General features: G+C 45.0%; 3 protein-coding genes across 4 annotated transcripts; 1 reads left to right on the forward strand and 2 right to left on the reverse strand.

Annotated features, from left to right (window-relative positions):
- Window positions 1–3,973: 3,973 nt before the first annotated feature.
- On the reverse strand, window positions 3,974–10,116 carry timm44 (translocase of inner mitochondrial membrane 44 homolog (yeast)). Its single transcript, XM_083672406.1, has 13 exons — window positions 10,084–10,116; window positions 9,378–9,491; window positions 8,950–9,126; window positions 8,683–8,763; window positions 8,264–8,413; window positions 7,995–8,131; window positions 7,734–7,819; window positions 6,111–6,203; window positions 5,696–5,820; window positions 5,376–5,426; window positions 5,131–5,220; window positions 4,763–4,873; window positions 3,974–4,164 (listed from the first exon to the last, which is right to left on the reverse strand). Exons 1-13 carry the CDS (start codon window positions 10,111–10,113, stop codon window positions 4,045–4,047), a joined length of 1,365 nt encoding a protein of 454 aa, XP_083528532.1. The 5' UTR covers window positions 10,114–10,116; the 3' UTR covers window positions 3,974–4,044.
- Window positions 10,117–11,026: 910 nt separating this feature from the next.
- On the reverse strand, window positions 11,027–15,705 carry hnrnpm (heterogeneous nuclear ribonucleoprotein M). Of its 2 annotated transcripts, XM_083671657.1 has the most exons (13): window positions 15,082–15,705; window positions 14,871–14,964; window positions 14,374–14,661; window positions 13,979–14,132; window positions 13,657–13,706; window positions 13,503–13,563; window positions 13,214–13,327; window positions 13,086–13,130; window positions 12,731–12,802; window positions 12,511–12,615; window positions 11,817–12,406; window positions 11,636–11,687; window positions 11,027–11,440 (listed from the first exon to the last, which is right to left on the reverse strand). In XM_083671657.1, the coding sequence occupies exons 2-13, from the start codon at window positions 14,934–14,936 to the stop codon at window positions 11,277–11,279; spliced, it is 1,761 nt and encodes a 586-aa protein (XP_083527783.1). In that variant the 5' UTR covers window positions 14,937–14,964; window positions 15,082–15,705; the 3' UTR covers window positions 11,027–11,276. The 2 variants fall into 2 exon arrangements, with proteins under 2 accessions (XP_083527783.1, XP_083527784.1); XM_083671658.1 differs by lacking the exon at window positions 13,086–13,130.
- A 3,338-nt stretch (window positions 15,706–19,043) lies between these two features.
- Window positions 19,044–22,266, forward strand: LOC310805566 (ras-related protein Rab-11B-like). The gene is made up of 5 exons (XM_083671305.1): window positions 19,044–19,218; window positions 20,470–20,665; window positions 21,016–21,209; window positions 21,304–21,384; window positions 21,589–22,266. Exons 1-5 carry the CDS (start codon window positions 19,179–19,181, stop codon window positions 21,732–21,734), a joined length of 657 nt encoding a protein of 218 aa, XP_083527431.1. The 5' UTR covers window positions 19,044–19,178; the 3' UTR covers window positions 21,735–22,266.
- The last annotated feature ends 574 nt before the right edge of the window (window positions 22,267–22,840 follow it).

Genomic DNA, 22,840 nt, shown 5'->3' on the forward strand with positions numbered 1-22,840 from the left:
TAGAAGACAAGACAAGAGTTCCATTACTAGTCTTTGTATGCATTGTTGTGTCATTCTATCCATTAAACATGAAGGGTGGAGTTATAGGCTCTACCTCGGTTGGCTGTAGGAAGATGGGTGCTGGGTGCTGGGTGCTGGGGCCAGGGGGAACCCAAGGACAAGTTAATGGAGCGTTAGGACAAGAGAAACAGGGGAAGATTAAACAAGTGGAAGGATGACAGGCAAGGAGCACTCTACAGGCGGGCATGTGTCAGAAAAGGCCATTTACACGCCGATATCAAGATGAATGCTGAATGTATCACATAGGAAATCATAGCTTCACTGGCACGTGTGACGCAGAATTGAATATTGTTGTCAGTTATTTTCCGGTCCTCCTCAATCAAATTGGTTTCATGACACCTACTGAAGATTGAGATATAAAACGTATATTTCTTAAAAAAATGTTTTTCTGTATTAGACCATGTATTAGACTGTAACAGATGCCTATGGCTGAATGTGTGAAGTACGATATAACGCACAACGTGTGTGTGTGTGTGTGTGTGTGTGTGTGTGTGTGTGTGTGTGTGTGTGTGTGTGTGTGTGTGTGTGTGTGTGTGTGTGGTGTGTGTGTGTGTGTGTGTGTGTGTGTGTGGTGTGTGTGTGTGTGTGTGTGTGTATGTGTGTGTGTGTGTGTGTGTGTGTGGTGTGTGTGTGTGTGTGTGTGTGTGTGTGTGTATGTGTGTGTGTGTGTGTGTGTGTGGTGTGTGTGTGTGTGTGTGTGTATGTGTGTGTGTGTGTGTGTGTGTGTGTGTGTGTGTGTGTGTGTGTGTCTGTGCCACAAGTGGGAGGGGAGAGGGGGGGGGGGGGTCAATAAATCCAGGAGGAAGGTTGAGGGTTTCCTTGTTGAGTGTGTGTCACCTAGCGTGAGCACACCTGCCAGCCTGCGTGTCAGGCGCTGATAGTGTGTCAGCACTCATTTGTCCACCAACGGACTGTGTGACAGAACTCTGCTCTCCCTCTGTCACTCTTGGCACGCCAGTGCGTGCGTGTGTGTGTGTGTGTGTGTGTGTGTGTGTGTGTGTGTGCGTGTGTGTGTGTGTGTGTGTGTGTGTGTGTGTGCGTGTGTTTCTGCCACTTTGGACCCCACTGCTATTGTCTTGGTGTGTGTGTGGGGGTATGTGGGTGGGTCTTCCTGTGTCCATGCTGCCCTGTCTGAAGGGGTGAGAACATACAGTATGTTTGCTTGTGCTGCCCTACTAGCCATAGCATGTACGCATTCATGTGTGTTTGTGTGTCCTGGCCTAAGCATGCAGGCATTCATGTGTGTGCGTGTGTGCGTGTGTGTGTGTGTGTGTGTGTGTGTGTGTGTGTGTGTGTGTGTGTGTGTGTGTGTGTGTGTGTGTATGCAAGTGTCAGGTCCTCTCTGGGTCACTGTGTTGCTGAACATGTCTGACTTGTGGGCAATATTCTCAGGGGTGGTCTGTCTGGATGTGTTTGTAGGTTTGTGGGAAGTGTGTGTGTGTGTGCGCGCGTGCGTGCGTGCGTGCGTGCGTGCGTGCGTGCGTGCGTTCGTGTGTGTGCGTGTATGTGTGCGTGCGTGCGTGAGATAGACCACCATGTTGTGGGGGTGCAGTCTGAGCGATGGGGAGTCCAGTGGGGAGCTGCAGCCTCAGCATAGCTCAGTGGAGAGGGGGATCCATCATCTTGGACAGCCCCAGAATAGGCTGGCTACTTACCCACATGTATGAATCAATAGGCTGGTTTATCAGGCTTCCCCCACGTTTTCAAGACTTGGGTAATCAATCCTGGAGCATCGGAGCAGGGCCATCCATATTTACATGCACTGTCCTCATCAGGCCTTGCTGCTCTATATTCTACTAACAGCAGTCTTCAGTAGGCCTTGCTGCTCTGCATTCTACTAACAGCAGTCTTCAGTAGGCCTTGCTGCTCTGCATTCTACTAACAGCACTGTCTTCAGTAGGCCTTGCTGCTCTACATTCTACTAACAGCAGTCTTCAGTAGGCCTTGCTGCTCTACATTCTACTAACAGCACTGTCTTCAGTAGGCCTTGCTGCTCTGCATTCTACTAACAGCACTGTCTTCAGTAGGCCTTGCTGCTCTACATTCTACTAACAGCACTGTCTTCAGTAGGCCTTGCTGCTCTGCATTCTACTAACAGCAGTCTTCAGTAGGCCTTGCTGCTCTACATTCTACTAACAGCACTGTCTTCAGTAGGCCTTGCTGCTCTACATTCTACTAGCTACACTGCCTGCTCTACTAGCTACACTGCCTGCTCTCATATGGAGAGAATGGGTGACATCACTCATGCTGAGGTCCATTGGTCGCAATATATTGTACCTTCTGGAAACGACAATGGGGCCAAGTGCTGGCCATGCATTGTATGACAAATGTATGAAAAATGTATGTCCCTTCGGGGTGAATGTATCAGTAAATCTCATTCTGTTCTTCCGCTATAAATGTCATGACTCAGTGTCAATTTGAACGTTCTGAAGGGGTTTCAGTTTTTCTCTGACATTTTAATAATATTTTCCCACTGAAAAGAGAAAAGAGAATCTAAAACATGCAAAAAGAAGACAGAAATTAATGCAAGCGTGGTTGGAACTCAGATATTTTATTCAGAAGTGGAAACACTGGGGCAGGGCATGATGTAGTGACAAACTACAGCCATTGAAACACATAATCTGTATGTTGATTATTTTAACTCAATACAATAACTCAAGTAGGCTTGACATAAAAAAATAAAAAAAAATTATACACAATGCACTGTTGCTTATGAGAGACATTCTCAGATCATATGAAAATATCCTGATTGCAGCAAATCACAAATCAATGTGTTGTTGTCAGAACATGGAGGGACAGCGGAGAATTGAGGTGTACAAGAACAGCTGTTACGAAGTCTGACTATCCTTGTGTTATGAATGTTAATAAGCAGCTAGTTCGTCTGTATGGGCCTTGTATAAGCAGACCTCATAGGTCAAGTTCATAGAGGTGGTTTTGACAGGGCAGCATCATGGCACATTGTATTTAGACATGAAACACAACAGTGAAGGTGAATAAAGATGACATTCTACAAAAGCAAACAACCAAGTGAAATGTACCCAACGTCAGCGTCTAACATTATTGTGTGCCTAACCACTTCAAATGCAGAGCCAACTTTCACTCAAAGAATTGAGTATTTGCTAATTAATTATCAGCATTATTGTTATTAGTGACGCTAAAACAATATTGTTCGCACTGGGAAAGTTAACTATAAAAAATAGTTCAGAAAACAGGTAACGGCCGTACATTGAATAGCTTAATTGAGCCTCTATTTCCAAGTTAGTTAGGCAAGCCTAAAACATGTCCGATGGTTGACAAACATTTCTCCTCAAAAAAAAAAAAAAAAAAAAAAAAAGGTGACAACAGGGGTCATTTTTATTTCAGAATAAATAGAGACTTTCTCATTTGTTAACAATTATACTGGACTTCTATACAGATCTGGGTCTCCAGGGCACTAGCGGACGACATGGCATCCAATATGTCCACCCGTACCCTGGGAGGAATAAAAGAGACAAAGAGGAGTTGCTGAGGCCCCGCCTTCCTCCATCAGAGGGTGACAGGAAGTCTGGGAGAGGAGGGTAACATCAGCGTAACTAACCATGGGTTAACAGACAGACAGACAGACAGACAGACAGACAGACAGAGGATGGGATAGGACGATTGCTCCATGTGGTCTGTTGCCCCCTAGTGTCTCCCAGTGGTAACACTAGTCCATCCTGATTGAGGGTGCTAGTGACCTCTCTCTTGGTCTGTGAGTACGACTAGTCCAGTCGGAGAGGGGCATCCAGAGGAGGTCCATGTGGAAACACCCAAAACCCATAGTTGAGGAGCCTGTTGGGTTGTTGGGGCCAGCTCTGCTTGTTCATGTCCTTGTGGTGAGTCCATTTTCCCCCTCCACCCCCCCCCACCCAAGCACCCCCCTTCACCAGCCCCTCTCCTCTCTGCCCACCCCCAGCCTCCTGGTCGGCCAGTCCCTGGGAGTGGTTGTGTGTGTGTATGGGTCTCTCAGAGGATCTGCTCAGTGCTGGAGGCAGAGATGTCCAGGAGTCTCCAGGCAGCGTAAGGGTTGAGCTCCTCCTGGTCTCGACACAGCGCCCACACGTACATCATCCTCAGGACCTTATCCTGAGGGGCAAACACACACACACACACGGTCATAACTTCACCTTCACCACCACCACCACCACCTTCACCCCCCTAACAAAACAAAACCTCTATCACAACCCCCCTCTATCACAGCCTGCTAGCCTGTTCTCTCAGGAGACACGTGGGAACAAAAGCTGCGTCACTGCATCAAACATAAAACACTGATGCCTGAGCCTCCATAAATCCCCTGGCAGTCCTCTCTTGCAGACCAAGGAGGTGCAAAATGTCTGCCAAATTCCTGCCTTCCTGACTGGATGCCCTCCCCCAATCAGAGGCATCCTTGAGGTGCCCTCAGTAGGCAATCAGACAGATTTACAGCTCAGGGGGCATTAATCTGGAACATCAGCAGTCAGCAACTCAATAGATGGCTCCCTCTCCTCATCTACTTCCCTTCATCTAGCCAAAGCAACCTCTAGTCCCCAACCCCGCTGACAGTTTAAGTCCCAGATTAGCCACAGATTAATCTTAGTCTGAGACTAAATAACATCTCCATTGGGGTTGCATTTCACCCCAGGATTAGTCTTAATCTGTGAGTGAGTCCAGACTGAGTAAGAGTGTGTGTGGGTACACTACTCACAGGGTCTCCCTCCACCACGTCTCCTTTAGTGTTCCTGATCACCATGACCAGCTGGGCCTGGAAGGTGATGATCAGCACTGGACCTTGCTCCATCATCTTCCCCATGGCCAGCTTTGAGAGAAAACACACACACACACACACACACACACACACACACACAGACAGACAGACACACACACACACACACAGACAGACAGACAGACAGACACACACACACACACACAGACAGACAGACAGACAGACAGACAGACACACACACACACACACACAGACAGACAGACACACACAAGAGGAAGTGTGTTAGTAATGGGCTACCCTCTAGCTCCCCAGGACTGGAGTTGACAAAACAGTAGCCTAGAGTAACTCACATCAATGTTGTCTATGTCCAGGACCCTGGAGTGGAACTTCAGTCCCATGGCCTTGGCCTGTTGGAGGGGGTGGGCCAGCTGGCTGTATGTCTACATGCCAGACAGAGAGGAAGGGGTTAAGAAACAGCAACAGAAGGAAAAATGATCACACTTGAAACTAGAAATCCACTTCAGCATCATAGCATGCCTACATTAACTTCCAACAGTCATTGAAATTTAGAAACGGTCCAAAAGGTAGAACATACCGCTTCATAACACCAGTCCTTCAGCACCTCTAGCTCTCCTTGGATCATGGCCTGCAGACAGAGAAAGAGAAAGAGAGAGAGAGAGAGAGAGAGAGAGAGAGAGGAAAGAGCGAGAGAGAGAGGAAAGAGCGAGAGAGACAGAGGGAGAGAGAGAGAGAGAGAGAGATTAAGGCACGGCACAAAAATATTGAACAGATGTTTCCATTTTGTATGTCACTGTACAATACAATGTGTTTCATAACAAGGTGTACAAGATAAATTGTTAGGGAAGGGGAAGGGTTATGGTAGTAAGGGAAGAAAAAAAAAGTTGTGTTATTGACCTCCAGGATGTTGGGTATGATGTCAGCCTCACACTGCTTGAGGAAGGAGTCCTTGTCGAAGGAAGGGTCCACCTTCAGGATCTCAGTCAGCACCTCAGACATCTCCGTCTTAGAGAAAAGACCACCTGCACGGACACAAAGAGAGATTAGAACTCAAGACATAACCTCCCCTGTAAAGTACATACCAGACATGCATAACATTAGACTGGAACCCAGACACAGCCCATCTGCATAGACACCAGGGGAGGCTGTTGGAGGTAGAAATCAAGAGGATGGGCTCATTGTAATGCATGGAATGGAATGAGGAATGGTAGACACAGACGCCACCACAAACCGAACAGCAGCACAGACCGACAGAACGACAGACTTCAAATTCTATTCCTGTGAGTCTGAGTGACGTCAGAACGCGAGTCACCTAAAATGTCGGTCATCTTATCCGTGACGGCACGCGACGCTCTGATGAGGGCGTTGTCGCTCTCGTCGTACTTCATCTTCATTTCAAAGTACCCTGAGGAAAGGAGGCAGAGGTCAGAGTTCATCCCAAAATGGTCTCGAGAAGTAGGGTCCTCTAGGGATTGTTTTCAGACTTGGTGAAAGTGTTTCCCCCCCCCAGGCCAGAGTACAGTGTTAGAGAGTATGGTCCAAACAACAGGGCCGATGTCAAGGCCATTGTGTTTGTATCCCTCTGCTCTGTGATGGATGACTCATTGCACCTTCCTGACACATTTCCTGGTAGCGTGTACACACACACACACACACACACACACACACACACACACACACACACACACACACACACACACACACACACACACACACACACACACACACACACACACACACACACACACACACACACACACACACACACACTTCAATTGGATTCCTTTTCCTATTTCATGTCCAGACAGGGCTGAGGCTACAACAACAAAGGAAACTCAGTACAACTGGATTTATCGACTTTGTACAATGTCATCACTGTATAACTAAACAGCTCCTTTTTCACAAGTCCAAAAATGATTTATCGTTGGCCAAGTTTCCTTAAGTACCCGAAGAAGTTTCCTTAAGCAATGCTTAATTGCTTGCTGGCTGTATTTGGCCACTGTGGGAACCTACAACAGGAAAGAGGCTGTTATTGAGGCGTCCGTTAAAAGCCCCCTGCTGCTCCCCTCCCTGTCCTCTGCTGTCAAGCCCCAGGGGAGTCCCCTGGCTATCGTTACCCTGCTGCTCTGCTCGTTAGCGGGGCCTCATTAGCTCCAAGGTTAACGAGGCTTTAATAGGAACACAACAACTTTCACCGGCTAGCTTTAGCAATCAGCTAGTGGGTACCGTGTTTACACCTGCTCACCGCCTAAAGAACTACAGAAATATACAGCCTTTGGGTGCATCTCCATAATATACAGCCTTTGGGTGCATCTCTGTAACTGGGATCTGAAGTCTGGGTAGGCAGAATCAATATAGAGGAACTATACAAGGGTAACCTGTGTGCTCTCAATCTACCACATTTTAACCTAGAACGATACAAGAGTACAGTGTATACAGCGGGGTTGGGGCGAATTCCTTTTCAATTCCATCAAATCAGGACGTGTTTTAAAACTGTAGTGCCAAAGCCTTTTACTTTCAATTTACAGAACAATGTAAAGAACACAAACAGTTGAGTTGCTGACTTTTGGAACATACAGCATAAAACAAATTAACTAATTTTTTCAATTACTGAATTGGAATTCAATGAATTTCCGGAATTGAAAAGGAATTTGCCCCAACTCTGCCGTACAGTGCCAGATTCAAAGAATCACAACGCTAACCTGCTCTGCTAATACACTAACACTTAGCTCCATCTATTGGTCATATGTATAACAGCAGCAGACGTTCATAAAAAATATCATTTGATGAAGTTGAGTAGTAATACAGGTCTGCTGCAATACATCACATTAGCAAAACATGAAGCGTGATTCTTGAACAGCACAGAACACTGCAAACACCAAAGACGTAAACAAATAAACAAACAGCGATCAAGAGACAGACAGTCCGTCCTTACTGTTGAAAACAACGTTGTTGTCCTTGAATTCTTTCCACTGCTGGTACCATTTAGAGTCCTTGTGCATCACCACCCCCATAGCCTCCCTGGAAAACAGATTACACCTCACAACAGGGAACATGGCACACCGCAAACAAACATATTCCTGTTATGATATTCTTTGTTCCCTAAGTTACACTCTCACCCACTCATGATTGGCAGCACAGGACACTTAAACAAGAGGATTCTACACTTATTCTAGAATGCTAAAGAGGTACATACTCGTTGGCCTCGAAGACCTTGTTCTCATTCTCTGCAGACTTGGAGGAGAAGTCACTCCTCTTCCGTAGTCTTTTAGGGGGGCGGTAGGGGCCACTCTGACCAAGTTCATCGATCTCTTTCTTCACACTCTCCATACCCTGTGTGTGGGGCAGAGAAAGTTGGCTTGAGATGTTGGATAGCAAGAATACTAGGAGGAGATACAGGATATATATAGAGAGAGAGAGTGAGTGAGTGAATGTGTGAGAGAGAGAGAGAGATAGAGATCCCACCTGTGATATTGCTCTGAAGGCACCCGTCTTTCCAATCCTCTCTCCACTCTTGGACACGCTCTCTGCTGAGGTCTTGGCTGTCTTTGCTGCCTCTTCGACCCCCTCCTTGATCTTCTTCCCCAGGTCTGTACGGCTGACCTCCTCCAGACCCTACAAACACACACATCAACAGCAGAGGTTCACTTAGGTACAAACAGGCGTATGGTAACATGATAAGACAATGTTAACTAAATGATCTTAACCGAATGCTTTTTCATCTAAAACACTCATGCACACTTCTTGTGACAAAACCGAAGCATAGGCTACCAAAATTTAAATCAAAGTTGACATTTAACCAACAACCAGCTATACCATTTAGCCTTCTTTTCTCAAATGCAATCATAAGTCTAATTTAGGAAAATAACACACAAGCTACATACCTCTTTCCAAGTCTCTGACAGGTTCCCAAACTTCTTCTTCAGAACTTCAGATGTCTTCACAGTTTCAGACTCTATGGTTTTCTGAGGGAGACGGTGAAATTAAACTCAGCTGAAAATGGACCCACACATGCCACATTAGCCATTGAGAATGTCGCAAATGACATGATGAACAATACACCAGTGTGTTTCAATACTAGCAGCTGCATGGCCCACGGGTTATTTAATACCCAGAAACAAAAGTCTCAAGTATGACACTGGAGCACTTACATATTTTCTCCTCGCTTGCTTCAGGGCTTCCGACTCCTCCAACTTCTTGGCTTCCTCGCGGAACTTCTTGATATTCTCCTTCATCTCCTTGTTCTTGCCCAGCTCATGCTTCAGGTTGTCCAGGAACTCCCCTAGGAAGCCTTTCCGGCCGCCTCCCCGTCCAGATGCATACCGGGCCTACAGCAACACATGGGCATTGCTAAACAGGTCAATGATAGCCTGTTACACAAGGTCATTCACCAGCCATCCTCAACACTAAATAGCTTAGAAGCCTTGCACAAGCTTGGTATTGCAAGACAACTTGTTTGTTGTTTGAACTATCAGTGTCTTTCACAGTAAGCTATGGCAGGACAAGCAGGAAAGTTTGGTGCTTAAATAGAATCTATTTAGAATCTAATCTCAATTTATAGAGTGGTCAGTGGGATTACCTGTGAGGAATTTGTGAGGGATGGTAGGGACCCACATATCCTGTATACATGAGGTCTGTTGTGTAGGAGCAGGTATGAAGGACTGGACACCAGCAAACCTCGTCTAACACACAGCTGGAGAGAGTGTGAAATATTCAGCACAAAAACTAACATGACAGCCCAAGCAATTGACACCCATGCATTCAGCTAAATGACTGAACAAAGCTTTTGATGTGAACTAAGAGTTTCCAAGCAATTCGTTTGGCTACATAGGTTCGTTTTGTTTATTCCAACAACGTTATTTTCACTAATGACTAGTAGCCTACATGTTAGAAATACCCAGAAAGCGGTGGTCAGAGTCCTTGTTGCACATATGAGATCGATATTCACGAAGGGGTGCAATATATGCTTTGAAATGCATGATGTTGAAAAGTGTAAATGCAACTCGAAATATATGTATATAAACGGTGTTATCTTAAGCCAGCATGCCTTTTTTTACTTGGCAGCACATTTTCCACTGTTATGATGCAAGGCCCGGACACCGGTGCAAGAGGATTGAGGACCCATTCAGTCAGTGTCTTCCTGGTAAGTAAAGTCACTGATTTGGCGTCAAAACTAACGGTGGTACAGTGGACGCTTCAAGGGTACATGCGTTTCACCATTACTCTCAACAAACTGTAGCCCTTTATAATCGCGATTCATAGATAACGCTTAAATGACAACTCACCTGGTAACACTGACACAAGGAGGCCGCCATCTTGCTTGCAGTGACCTTTTCCGGTGATGACCTTCTGACGTACGTTTGTGGGAGGGGCCCAAAGGTTACAACTGCAGCATGACAGGCTAGACGTGCCGAGAACACATTGTTCTGAGATGTAGCCCACAATATGGCAGTTGATCATGGCCTATTATAAATGTAGATTTATCAACGGCATGGTGTCTGCGTTCATCGTGATAGGAATGTGTTATTTTGCTACCTTTATTGGCCCTACTACTATGGTTCATACAAAGGACATTTGGATTAGCAGTTCATTTTCTAAACTTCATGCTTGCCATCTTCTGGGGTCACTTGCCATAGAAATGATTCCCCTCAATCATAGAGAATATCACAGGTTGTGGTTGCGGTGTGGTTCCAGCTGGTCATGGGTGTAGAGGTGGCTTCCTAGGCTTAAACTAAAACCTAACCAGCAACATCTACACTTACCGAGTACTTTATGAATGCCACAGCCTATTTGAGTATTGTTGCTGATCACGTGCATCCCTTCATGGCCACAATTTACCCATCTTCTAATGGCTATTTCTAGCATGATAATGCACCATGTCACAAAGCAAAAGTCATCTCAAACAGGTTTCATGAACATGACAATGGGTTCAGTGTTCTTCAGTGGCCTTCCCAGTCACCAGATCGGAATCCAATAGAGCAGGAGATTCACAGCTTGAAAGTGCACCTGAAAAATCTGCAGGAATTGCGTGATGCAATCATGTCATCATGGACCAGAATCTCAAAGGAATGTTTCCCAACATCTTGTGGAACCAATGCCACGAAAACTTGAGGCTGTTTTGAGAGCAATAATAAAATGCTCGGTGAGTGTATATTAGCAAGAGAAATGTCTCCAATACTGTTCTATCCCAAACTTATATTTCATACATGCAAGGAAGACAGAAACCAAGAGCTTCAAATGTTGACATTTATTTATCAAAACACCTTATAGAACAAAGGCAATGAAGTAAAGCATTACAGGTAAAAGAAAAAAAGAAATTAAAATTTGGTCACTAAAAAAATCCAGGGGTCGAGCAATAACTAAAAGTTCACATTTGAACCATTACAAATGCCTAACAAAACATAGTAAATGTGGAAAGGTTGTGTGTACAGGGCGGTACAGATCAGGGCCACATGACAAGGTAATCTGTAATGGACAATTATGCATTTCTGTCGATCCTGACATCAATCTCTCTCCCGTTCAGCCTGTAGCCATTCATGGTTCGGCAGGCCCTCTCCGCGGTCTCGGGGTTGTCAAAGCGAACCACCCCACAGCCCTTAGACTTGCCGTTCTCCATCTTGATGTCAGCATACTGGACCATACCTGCAGTAGAAGAAAGGCACATTTAGGACAAACTAAGCATTCTTATGAAATGTTTAAGTCGTTGCTTGGGTCGTAAAGGTTTTTAGCATGGTCTCCCTGTCAATTGTGATGTGCAAATTTATTTATTTTTGGCACAATCAAATTTTTTTTGTCTAGTTTTGGGTAGAAGAGAGGCATGGTAAAGGTTGTTCTTACCGCATGTGTTGAAGGTATCCTTCAGCATCTTCCAGGTGAAGTCAAAGGGCAGCTAGAAAGAAGATTCAAACAGATTAGATGTCGTTCACAATGGTGGTTGAACACATTCAATGCCATGTCTTCCAATAATCAATGTGTGAAATCTGAATTACAACCCTATCTACATTAAAAGCACACTTACATTTCTGACAAAGATCTGACAGCCTTTTCTGGCGTTGGCTCCAGCCCCAGGCCCTCCGGCCCCGGCTCCCCCAAAGGCGTTGCCTCCGAAGCCACCTCGCTCCATCTCCGCAGGCCTGTCAAATTGGCCTCCTCCCACACCAGCTGCACCCATGCGGTCCATCGTGGAGCCCATGCGGTCCAGACCGGCCGTTGGGAAGCGGTCGATGCCGGCTGATCCCATGCGGTCAAAGTTGGTGCCGCCCATCCTCTCCAGGCCGGAGTTCATGCGGTCCATGCTCATGGGGGAGGTGAAGTCCAGGCCGGCGCTCATGCGGTCCAAACTGGACGGGCCTAGGCGGTCAAACCCAGCTGGGCCCAGGCGGTCCACGCTGGAGCTCATACGGTCCAGGCCAGAACCAAGCCTGTCCATACTGGGCCCCAGCCGGTCCATCCCTGAGCCCATCCGGTCAAAGCCAGACCCCAGCCTGTCCAGATCAGACACACGGTCCATCCTCTCCATCCCCATACGATCCATCCCACCCAGACGGTCGATTCCGGCACCAAGACGGTCGATTCCAGAATTCATACGGTCCATGCCCAAAGAGCTGCCTGTAAATTGGGTGAAAACGCACATACACAAATTGTGAAAAAAATCTGAGCTACTTGAGATGAATCAACAATCAACATAAGAAATGTTGGCTGAAAGTACTAACCCGGCATTCCTCTTTCAAAGGAGTCTCCAAAATTATTACGAGACATGCCCATTTCATTTCGACCAAACTCCCTGTCAAAAGCACCACCAATCCCACGGTCCATCTCTGCAAATGTAAGAAGTTAAACTATTAGAAAAACCTGCCAAACTTGTACAAAATAAATCAGTGTGAAATCCACACGTTGGTGTGAAACATATGCATGAACAAGTCATTTCCTTACCATTCATCCTGCCCATTCCAGATGGCCCGAAACGATCCATGTTGTTCATTCCTCCTCCAAAGTTATCCATTCCTTGAAGGGATAATATACAAGAAAATGATCCTCTATGGCTCAGTTGGTAGAGCATGGCGCTAACAACATTTAGGTTGTGGGTTTGATTCCCACCGGGACCATATATACACTGAAATGTATGCACTCACTGCAATGTAATTCGCTTTGGATAAAAGCATCAGCTAAATGCCATATATCTATATAAATAGATACATAAATAAAGAACAATAGTCATGGCATTAGCCATACAGATTGGAGAAAACAATAAATTGAACTGGATAGATTTCTAGATGGAGGTGCATACCTCCCATTCTTCCCATGCCACCACCAAAGCCAATTCCATCCATTCCTACAGATAAAAAGTAAAACATTTAGTGAAAATAAACCAAAAGTAAAAAACATTTTCTTCTAACACAATGCAACAGCTCTTACCTCCAGGGCCCATGTTGCCCATTCCTCCTCCACCACCACCACCTCTGTTCAGCTGGGTAGAATCAATGGGTTGGCCACCAGGCCCCAGTCCAAGACCAATACCACTCAGGCCACCTGAGAGGGGGGGGGGGGGGGGACATGGATGATAAATAGAAGACACAAGCACCATAGACCTTCCAAGTGAACACCCTAGATGAGTTATCCTTGAAGTGATGTCTTTGTGTAGCAAAATGGTGCCTGTTGATTCGTGGCTTTACTTTATTCTTTTGAAGTTGCATTATTCACTTACGGGGAAGTGCTGGAGGTCTGTCAGGTGGAGCAAAGTCTCCTTTGGGCAAGGACTTCTCATCCTGAAAAACACAGTAACGATACACTTAAAATGCATGCAAATATGTGCATGGCCTCATGTTCAGACAGGGGAGGATCTGGAATAGGTTACTTACCAGTTTAACATGCATGACTCTGTTGAACAGCAGTTGACCGTTGAACATAGCTGAAGTATCGTCAAGGAAAAACATATTGCTGATGACACAATATCCGGTCATACGATATCCATCAACATCAGCAAAACTACAGACCCGGACCAACAGGTTCCGGAACAGTTACCACCCACAGGCCATGAGAGTGCTCAACTCGCACCACTTTCAGATTTACTGAGCACATCCCATGTTTAACATTAAATTCAGCAACATTCTCACACACACACCTCTTCAAAAGGTGAAACCCGATCCCCAGTTCATCCACAAATGCACATTGAAAGGATACAGACTGCCTGGACAGCTTCAATAGGCATGTCGAAGGTGACCGTGCCCATGCCCCTGCTCTTCCCGTCCTTGTCCTCCAGAATGTCAGCACGCATCACCACCCCAGCCATGCCAAACACCTCCTTCAGCTTCTTCCAGCCCACCTTGTAGTCCAGCTGGATAACGACATTGCAGCCAGTGGTTTTAAAATACTTGCAGCATTGTGACTTCACAACAGAATTTTTCAAAAAAGGGCTAGTTCATGACTGACTATTTCAACAGACCACATCACCACAGTGGAAAAACAGATGCATGTTTCACAACTACAACATTTTCTTTCAGAACATTTGAGAATTCAAGCTGCTAATGTGCAGCAACCAGAACACTGGTCTTCAAATTCAAATGCGGGGCGCTTACATTAGCCACAAAGACGGTGGATCCAATCTTGCCGGCCTGCAGGCCGTGGATGATCTCGTTAGGGATGTTGGGGTTGTTCATCAGGCTGGGGGGGATGTTCACCATGGATGGGGCTCCGGGGCCGGGGCCCATGCGGTCCATGTTCATCCTGTCCATTCCCATGCGATCCATCCCCATCCCTCCCATGCCCATCCCACCATGGCCGCCAGGGGGTCCCCCGCCACCACCACCACCACCACCTCCCTGAGCTCTATGAGCGTCCCTCTGGGCGATGACACCATCAGGGTCCTGGAAAGACATGACCGATGATATTAGCAAACAGAAAAGAGGATAACGCTACGTGTCAATAGTGTAACGAAAAAATATCCTGTATTTATTAAAAACACTTCCAATATACAGTTCTTCCCTTGAACAGGGAATACCCAAACACATCAATTCATCTGCAGCCAGGGTGCCAATGGCGATGCAGTCTTTTTCCATTAGCGCCATCTGCTTACCTCTTTGACCTTCAGGGGTCGTCCATTCAGGTTGTGCTTGTTGACCTTCTCCACAGCCTTCTTCATCAGCTCTTCAGTCCTGAACTCAACAACCCTGTAGAAGCAGACAGCGATTAATCAGTCGGTCGGGTTATCACCACCAGGCATGAAGAGAACTTAAATCAGCTTGAAAAGAACCGATTCTAACAAAGACGGGAGGAAAACTACTTACGCGCAACCCTTTTGTTCATTGAGGACAGCACAACAGCACCATTGAAGGAGGGTAGAAGAAACAAAAGATTTAAGTTAGGAATAAAACAATGGTGATTTTGAGATCACAATGATATCCAGAGGCATAACAACCTTTTAGTTATGGACAAACAACTAATGAACTTCATGCATATTCAATAAAAAAAGCTTAAACACACATTCTACTCACTTGTAAGGCCTTAGCCTTGAACTCTTACCCCGCTTAAAATCTGGTCACCAGACAATATAACAAATGCACAGGTTGTCTGGTGAATCTTAAAAACCTTCAACATTTTCCACATCAAAAGCAGACATCCCATTGACAAAAGAGATATTGGAAATATCTGTCCCACAAACAATTCTATGACATCTATTACATAGTAACAACAATGTAACAACCATGTAACAACATCTTGGGGGCTGGACCACATTTAGATTAAGTCCCAGCTCATGAACAAATCCAACAAGCAAAGGGACATTTCCCAGCTACTGCAATCACATGGGATTGGTTACTCAAAAAACCTGAATTCCCAATAGGCCAACCAATGAGATGCCCTCATTCAGTGCCACAGACTGCACCGAATGCTCCTCTCGTGTCGTCCACTCAGACACCTTTCTCAAACACTGACTCCTCCAGGTTTGAACATGATCCCCCACAATGAAAGAAAAGGAAACTCAAGCTGACAAACACAGGTTCGTCTATTTATTGCACTTACCCTCGATTTGCCTTCTCCGTCCATTAAGTGTTCCACGTACGTTACCTCACCCACTACAAATCAGATTCCAGACGACACACACCAGGGGAGAGAAGCCGAGAGAACAATGGGAGTTTAGAGCAGACACACAAGCAGGCGAGGACAGTGAGCTCGGCCTGCTAGGTCCAGAGCCTCCCCCCAGCACCTCAGCAGCACAAGTCTGGTACAGGTCTACAAAAAGCAAGCTCATGTATCTTAAAAATGACTTCTTAGCCTGTCCTTGCTGAATCCCCCAACACCAAGAGCAATAGATTGAAGAGAACAATCGTCAACGGTCTATCAGCCCTCTAATTGGATAAGTTGTCGTCATGAACCATTTTCGTTAGGGTGAAGTTGACAATGACAATTGAAAGTTTGCAATGTCCGTTTCAAAAACCACGAAAGTCCACCCTTTCAAAATTCCATGTTCTGTGTTACATGAAGGCTATTTGCAACCACTGACTGATTCACCAATGCGTTTTGTCCACGTGTCGCACCTTAAAACATGAAGCTACACTGGCATCTGAATTCTACCAACTCTGCGAACTCCAATCTCTGAGGGACCACCATGTTTTAAAATCTATTGGACATTGGACTTGTAGCTTAGAGGCACAAAAAGTCCAAATTCTTATTTTAACTGACAAATAGGGACACCCATGGCTAATTCCAGCAAATGAGTCTGCACACTAAATGGACAATCCTCAGCTGACAAGGACAGGCGTAAGAAGCTGCTTCGTTTTGTAGACCTGTACCCCAAGAAATCCCCAACACACATCCGTGATTGGTACAACACGACGATCTGCTGAAACAACATTCGCTGTGTCAAACCTAAAAAAGAGAATGCAATTAAACGCCACATTCAATCAAATCATTAGATCCAGACACTAAGTAACTTTTCTGAAAGGCAATTGGTGACCTCTCAGAACACCTATGCTTTATCATGATTAAAGCAGGTGCTGTTTATCTAGTTACCTATAATAAATACATAGCTTTGCCAAAGCCAGATAGGTAAACAACAGCTTACGCTATAAATGGCACACCATTCTTTTGTCATGTTTCACATTGTCGTCACAATAGTGGATGAGGGCAACTGACCCCTGCTGCAAATTAAGATTAGATTACAGAGGTCCAAACATTACAGTAGTCTTCATGACATTCCCCAAACTCACAATCAAGCAAATAAAATCAAGCACGTACCGGTTTAACAAATGCTAGCATAAGCACCTGAGAGCAATTCATTTTCATGTCTCAAGGCAAATGAATGTCAATAAGGACTTTTTTTTTCGATTTTTCTGCATTTCTATGAAAGCAAAATGCAACTTGCTATACCACTCAAGACCCAACACAATTATGCAATTGATGGCACAGCTACACATTAATGTGCTCTCGACCGTTTTTAGATTCCCATTGTTCAATCATGAGTCAGTGCAGAAATTCAAATACTCCAAAGTTAAGTGCACATTTATAATGCTATTCACAGCACTATAAAAATGACTAGCCAGGGGCAAAATCACAGAGCAGCAATAACTAGTCTAAAGTCTGAGCCATCTTGGCAGAACTCATGCCTATGGAATGACCACTCCCGCTTGAAGTTTTGCCGCCTAGTCCCCTACCATGGGCAGCAAACTGATCTGCAACTTGGGACCTTTGCAGATTTGCCAGAGACTTCGAGTCAATCCGGGGTGGGGGTGGGGGGGGTCACTCGGGTGACCTACTGTGATCTACTGTGGGTGAACTCGTCTTAAGAACACCTTACCTTTCTCCTTCATCAGATCTTTGAGTGCCTGCCATTTCACATCGTATGGGATGTTGCTGACGAACACCCGGTATCTCTTGGATGGATTTCCACCATATGGTTCAAAACGGCCGCCTCCGCCGCGTTTCTGGGGCCTCTCTTTCCTCGCGGCGGGTTCATGCTTGGCCTTGCCGTTCATTTCTCTTTAGAAAGAAACCGCTGCTTTTAGTTACCGGAACACACAGCAAACAAATTACATGACCTCACTAGTCAACAGATCTGACCTATAATACACTTGAAACAACTAAACAGTCAGTCGCCTATGTCGCAGCTTGCATTACTGGGACCGGTTAAACAAAGGTCGTCAGATTGAATAAGTGATGCAAAATCAGCACCACCGTAGAAAACATTAAATATGTAGTTCGTATCTCGCTACTGGTTACTGGATAAACGTTGTCGTGAACGGCTGTGTAGAATAGGCCATGTGATAATAGGCCGGTTCTTCTTAGCTTGCTAGCTAACGATGGCGTAACATATTACGCAGGGCAAAATGGAGGGATGCTGCACAAAGTGGCCGCTATAGCGAGCAGAATCCATTGTTTGGCTGGGCAGCGAACTAACACACTCGGCTAATTTGCCCGACACTACAATTCAACTTGAAGCTTTTTAAAACCTCAAACGTTAGCACACATGTGAGAAAAATAGTAAAATTGGTGCCTAAGCTAACAATAGATTCAAATCTTACCCCGGGCCTGCTGGCTTCTCTGGAGCAGCCTGTTCAGTCGACATCTTCTTGCGCAGTTTCTCCTGTTCTAATGTTGAATGAAATTGTCTGTAGTCTACTTTTACAGAACTGCTAAATTTTACCTAAACGTGGCAGTGGCCCTCCACTCTCTTTAAACGTATCTGCGTCGAACAAATAACGGTTTAAACGGCTAACTTTGAATGAAGAGACGGCCCGGCTGCAGTTCGGCGAGCGAATGAAATGGCGGATGGATCAGGATGAATCATTTGATGGGTTGCTAAGGCGAGAGCATGCTGGGAATTTTCTCCTTTCTCCTAATTTGTTGCCACTTTGTGAGAAGAAATGTGTGATATCAGATCTGGCAACCAGCAAACAAGTTACACTCTCAGTGATGACACTTTACATTTTATACGATTGATGAGGATTATGATTACAAAGTAGTGCCCTTTTATTTGGCTTTTGATCGTGTCAGCTGAGAGAAAATAGTAATTCCAACACAACCCGAAGTCTGAATAACCACCACTTGAAGGCATGAATTAATTCATTAATTAATACAATAAATGTAGGCCTATCAGTATATGATATTCCTAATGTGCAGTACATTGAGGTAGTATAGAGTGGATTGTCAGGATGTGTTACTGCAACTCCTCCAGAGATTTTAAAACACAGACTCCTCCCCTTGTGCAGAGTCAGGAAGATCCCCTTCCTGCGGTCGGACGGGGACGGTGACAGCCAGCGCATTGTCTCTCCCGTTGGGTTACAGAAGAACCGAAGGGACGCCACTTCAAAGCAACGCTGTGAACCGCTACAGCACGAATATAAACAACAATTCCCATAAAATATCACGATTGGAATATTTTTAAGCCATGGGTAACAGAGATGATGAATACGATTTCTTGTTTAAAGGTAAACGAACTATGAACAATTTCTACCCATCAGCTGCTTCTGTCTGGTGGTATCAACAAACATGTCTCCCTTTTATGCCAATTTTGTGGGTAGCCTATACTGTTAGATGACAACAACAAGTCTGTACATTTTATAATTACGGAATGTTTTAAATGCTTTGATAATTGTTTGTCGCAGTGTGATGAATGCACATGCACTATGCTTTATACCTCAATGTGTATTACCCCATACAGCTCCGTTAGTTGTATAGATTGTAACCTCGTATCCAGATGTAACATGTCGATTTTGTGTGTGTTATTTAGGATTCTCACACGTTTACTAATGGTAAAATGTACAAGATCATTTATTTATTTATTTTATTGACGTTAATATGATAAGGTGTAGCCTAAACAGAGAGTTAATAGATGTCACCTTATAAAATATAATGTGTGTACTCTTTTACTTTCATTTTGTAATTTGGGTGAACTATGCCTTTAAGGTATCAAGAAGGCTACACAGTTTTTTTTTTAAATGGATGAGATAATGAGAAGAACCTAGACAGCAGCAATAAATATGGCCTCTCCCCATCATCCTATGGATGAGCTATCATTAGCTGTTCTATTTTCAAATCAATGACACACAAGTACATCATGACTAGGCCTACCTGTAACCATGTCAACTGCATTGAGTTAATATGCCTATAACTAGCCTAGACTAGACTAGCCTCTATAGTAATGTAGTAGGCCTAACTCAAATAACACTGAACATTACGCAGCAGAAGATGTGATCAAAGTGACAGGATGTAAATGAAGAGACGTTCCAAGTGAACAGCACAGGGGGAGACAGTGGAGAGAGGACAGGAAAAGAGAGGTCCTGTGAAAAGTGTTGACTCAGATTTACCAGTGAACAGTTTCAGTTTCCTGCTGCATGACTACAGGACAAAGGTTGAGTAGGATTCCTCCGAAGGGGCACAGCAGCACTTTGCACTCCTATTAGATTTCATTGCTTTCAAAAATATAGTTTTCCAGTTGGTTTTTTTGGAAAGGCGTTGCAAACCACAGTATTAAACGATCAAAACTGTTTTTATAGCTATAGGCCTACTCCTTTCAACATCACTGCTCATTTATTTTAATTTGGAGAAATAATGTTTTTGTAGGTTATTGTAGGTTATACTGTACATCTTTTCCCCAGTGCTCCATGGGTACTGGACACAGCAGACTATCATGGTTCTAATGCACTCCGTGTGTTTTGGTGTGTGTGTTCTGTTTCCAGTTGTGCTGATCGGAGACTCAGGTGTTGGGAAGAGTAACCTGCTGTCCCGTTTCACACGGAATGAGTTCAACCTGGAGAGCAAGAGCACCATTGGAGTGGAATTTGCCACCCGCAGCATCCAAGTGGACGGCAAGACGATAAAGGCCCAGATCTGGGATACAGCTGGACAGGAGCGCTACAGAGCCATCACCTCAGCGTGAGTGGGAGGGGAGGGGGGCGGGGTGGAGCGGGGGGGAGCGGGAACTACAGAATAGAGATAGGAATTACAGAGAGGAGTAACAGGTGGAGAGAGAGGCTGCAATATGGGGAGATGTGCATGTCTATGAACTACTGGAATACTCTAGCTACATACCCATGCAACATGATATCCCTGTGATGAGAATTAGATACTAGACTTGTAGTAAACACTGATAAATTAACAGGTGAGTAATGCTAACTCACTCATGTACCCGCTGGGACATAAGGCCACAGTATGGGGATGAGATATCCCTCCTCTGTCCTTTCTGCCTTCTGACCTTGTGTTCTCCATGCTCTACCCTACCACAGGTATTACCGGGGGGCGGTGGGGGCTCTCCTAGTGTATGACATTGCCAAGCATCTGACCTATGAAAACATGGAGCGCTGGCTGAAGGAGCTGCGGGATCATGCTGATAACAACATCGTCATCATGCTGGTGGGCAACAAGAGTGACCTGCGCCACCTCAGGGCAGTGCCCACAGACGAGGCTCGCGCCTTCGCAGGTAAACACACACAGCACTGCAGGAGGCAGCATGTTTACATAGACACACCTGTCCATCACAGCGCTTAACCCCTGTTCCTTTTTCTCTCCTTCAGAGAAGAATACTCTATCATTTATTGAAACATCTGCCCTGGACTCCACAAATGTAGAAGAGGCATTCAAGAACATTCTAACTGGTATGAATCCAATCTTGGTCCATTGTACAAACTAGAAAGTGTATCAACTAGCTATGTCAATATTGTTTACCATTTAGGGATGAGTTCTAACCACTGATCTAAGAACATATCACATATTGTTCCAAAACACAAATGGAATGGATGTTATGTAGGGGAACAGTAACGTCATTGTTCAAAAGAAATCAGTACTTATTTGTTCAACAGAAATCTACCGAATCGTATCACAGAAGCAGATAGCTGACAGATCTGCACATGACGAATCTCCAGGCAACAATGTAGTGGACATCAGTGTCCCCCCCACCACTGATGGGCAGAGAGGCAACAAACTGCAGTGCTGCCAAAACCTGTGACACTCAACACTCCTGTTACCCCCCCAAGCCCCCATCCCCCTTCCATTTCCATCTCCAACACACACTCTCATCCTGTCACCCGCCCATTTTGTCATTGTTCCCATATGTGTCGACGCCCACCCCTCCCTGTCTGTATACAATACTTCATTTTTACGACTTGTGAACTCACTCACATGTGCTCTTCTGCCATGAAGTGAAATTTAAAAAGCCTTTAAAAATGCTGTGTATGAACACGGCAGTTGTCTTTGAAGTCGATTGAGCTGTACTTGAAGGGCTGTAGCTGGGAAACACTGAATAATGACCACTAGATGGTGCTGTGAATATAACCACTCACAGTTGCTCAAAAACAAGGCAGTATTACATTGGTATGTATGCATTTTGTCTTAAGTGTGGCTCTTACTTTTCTTGCAGTAAATGATCATGCCAAAAATGACCCTCATTGTGTATTTATTCAAATATATTTGGCTGAAGTTATCATTGTTTTACTTTCAATATGCACTGTATGAAATTTACAATAAACTCCTTGACAAAGTAGGCTAACTCATTTGTTTTTCATTCATCATCACTTATTTCAGTGTAGGAAGTGGTCGGCTATTCAAGTTAATTGTGGAATCCCGATACTGAATTTATGATATGTGAGTCACCAGTTCCCATTCCCTATCAGGTTTTTGTGGGTGTTCTCATCTCCCATGTACCCGTCCAAAGGAATTCTGTTGACAAGCCAGGGGGCTGCAAGAGATTGTTTATGTTTCCCCTTAGACTCAACCCTGTTTCACCCCCCCATGCTGAGCTGCAGGGAGAACCCCACCCCATTAGAATATGCAGCATATGGAAAATATTACACCAGTGTTTATTCTAAGCCTCATATTTGCCCCAGCACAGGGTGGGACCCGGACATTCTCTGCGTCTAGTGGGCGTAACTGTTAACAGGGATATGATGCAAAATATGTGCCCTTCCATCAGTTGTTTACCTCTGTGTAGCCATAAGAGATATAGTAGAAGACAGTCTAAATAAACTGACTTATCTCCTGACACACTTCTCCTCTACTTGAGAGGATGATGTCAGAAAAGAGCCTCATCGAAAATGGAGGTGGGGTATTTTTTAT

Source organism: Argentina silus (assembly GCF_951799395.1).
Source record: "Argentina silus genome assembly, chromosome: 6".
In the NCBI taxonomy this organism is placed as follows: Eukaryota; Metazoa; Chordata; class Actinopteri; order Argentiniformes; family Argentinidae; genus Argentina; species Argentina silus.

Excerpts from the sequence above, each read along its gene's own strand:
- timm44 (XM_083672406.1), bottom strand. The coding sequence starts at position 10,113 with ATGGCGGCCTCCTTGTGTCAGTGTTACCAG. Across the intron at positions 8,132-8,263 it reads CCTTCAGAGCAATATCACAG|GGTATGGAGAGTGTGAAGAA; the intron begins GTGGGATCTCTA and ends CCCCACACACAG. Across the intron at positions 4,874-5,130 it reads TGGACATAGACAACATTGAT|CTGGCCATGGGGAAGATGAT; the intron begins GTGAGTTACTCT and ends TTTCTCTCAAAG.
- hnrnpm (XM_083671657.1), bottom strand. The coding sequence starts at position 14,936 with ATGAAGAAGGCTGTGGAGAAGGTCAACAAGCACAACCTGAATGGACGA. Across the intron at positions 13,564-13,656 it reads GAGTCATGCATGTTAAACTG|GATGAGAAGTCCTTGCCCAA; the intron begins GTAAGTAACCTA and ends TGTGTTTTTCAG. Across the intron at positions 12,616-12,730 it reads TGGAATGGGCAGGATGAATG|AGATGGACCGTGGGATTGGT; the intron begins GTAAGGAAATGA and ends TTACATTTGCAG.
- LOC310805566 (XM_083671305.1), top strand. The coding sequence starts at position 19,179 with ATGGGTAACAGAGATGATGAATACGATTTCTTGTTTAAAG. Across the intron at positions 20,666-21,015 it reads TACAGAGCCATCACCTCAGC|GTATTACCGGGGGGCGGTGG; the intron begins GTGAGTGGGAGG and ends ACCCTACCACAG. Across the intron at positions 21,210-21,303 it reads CGAGGCTCGCGCCTTCGCAG|AGAAGAATACTCTATCATTT; the intron begins GTAAACACACAC and ends TCTCTCCTTCAG.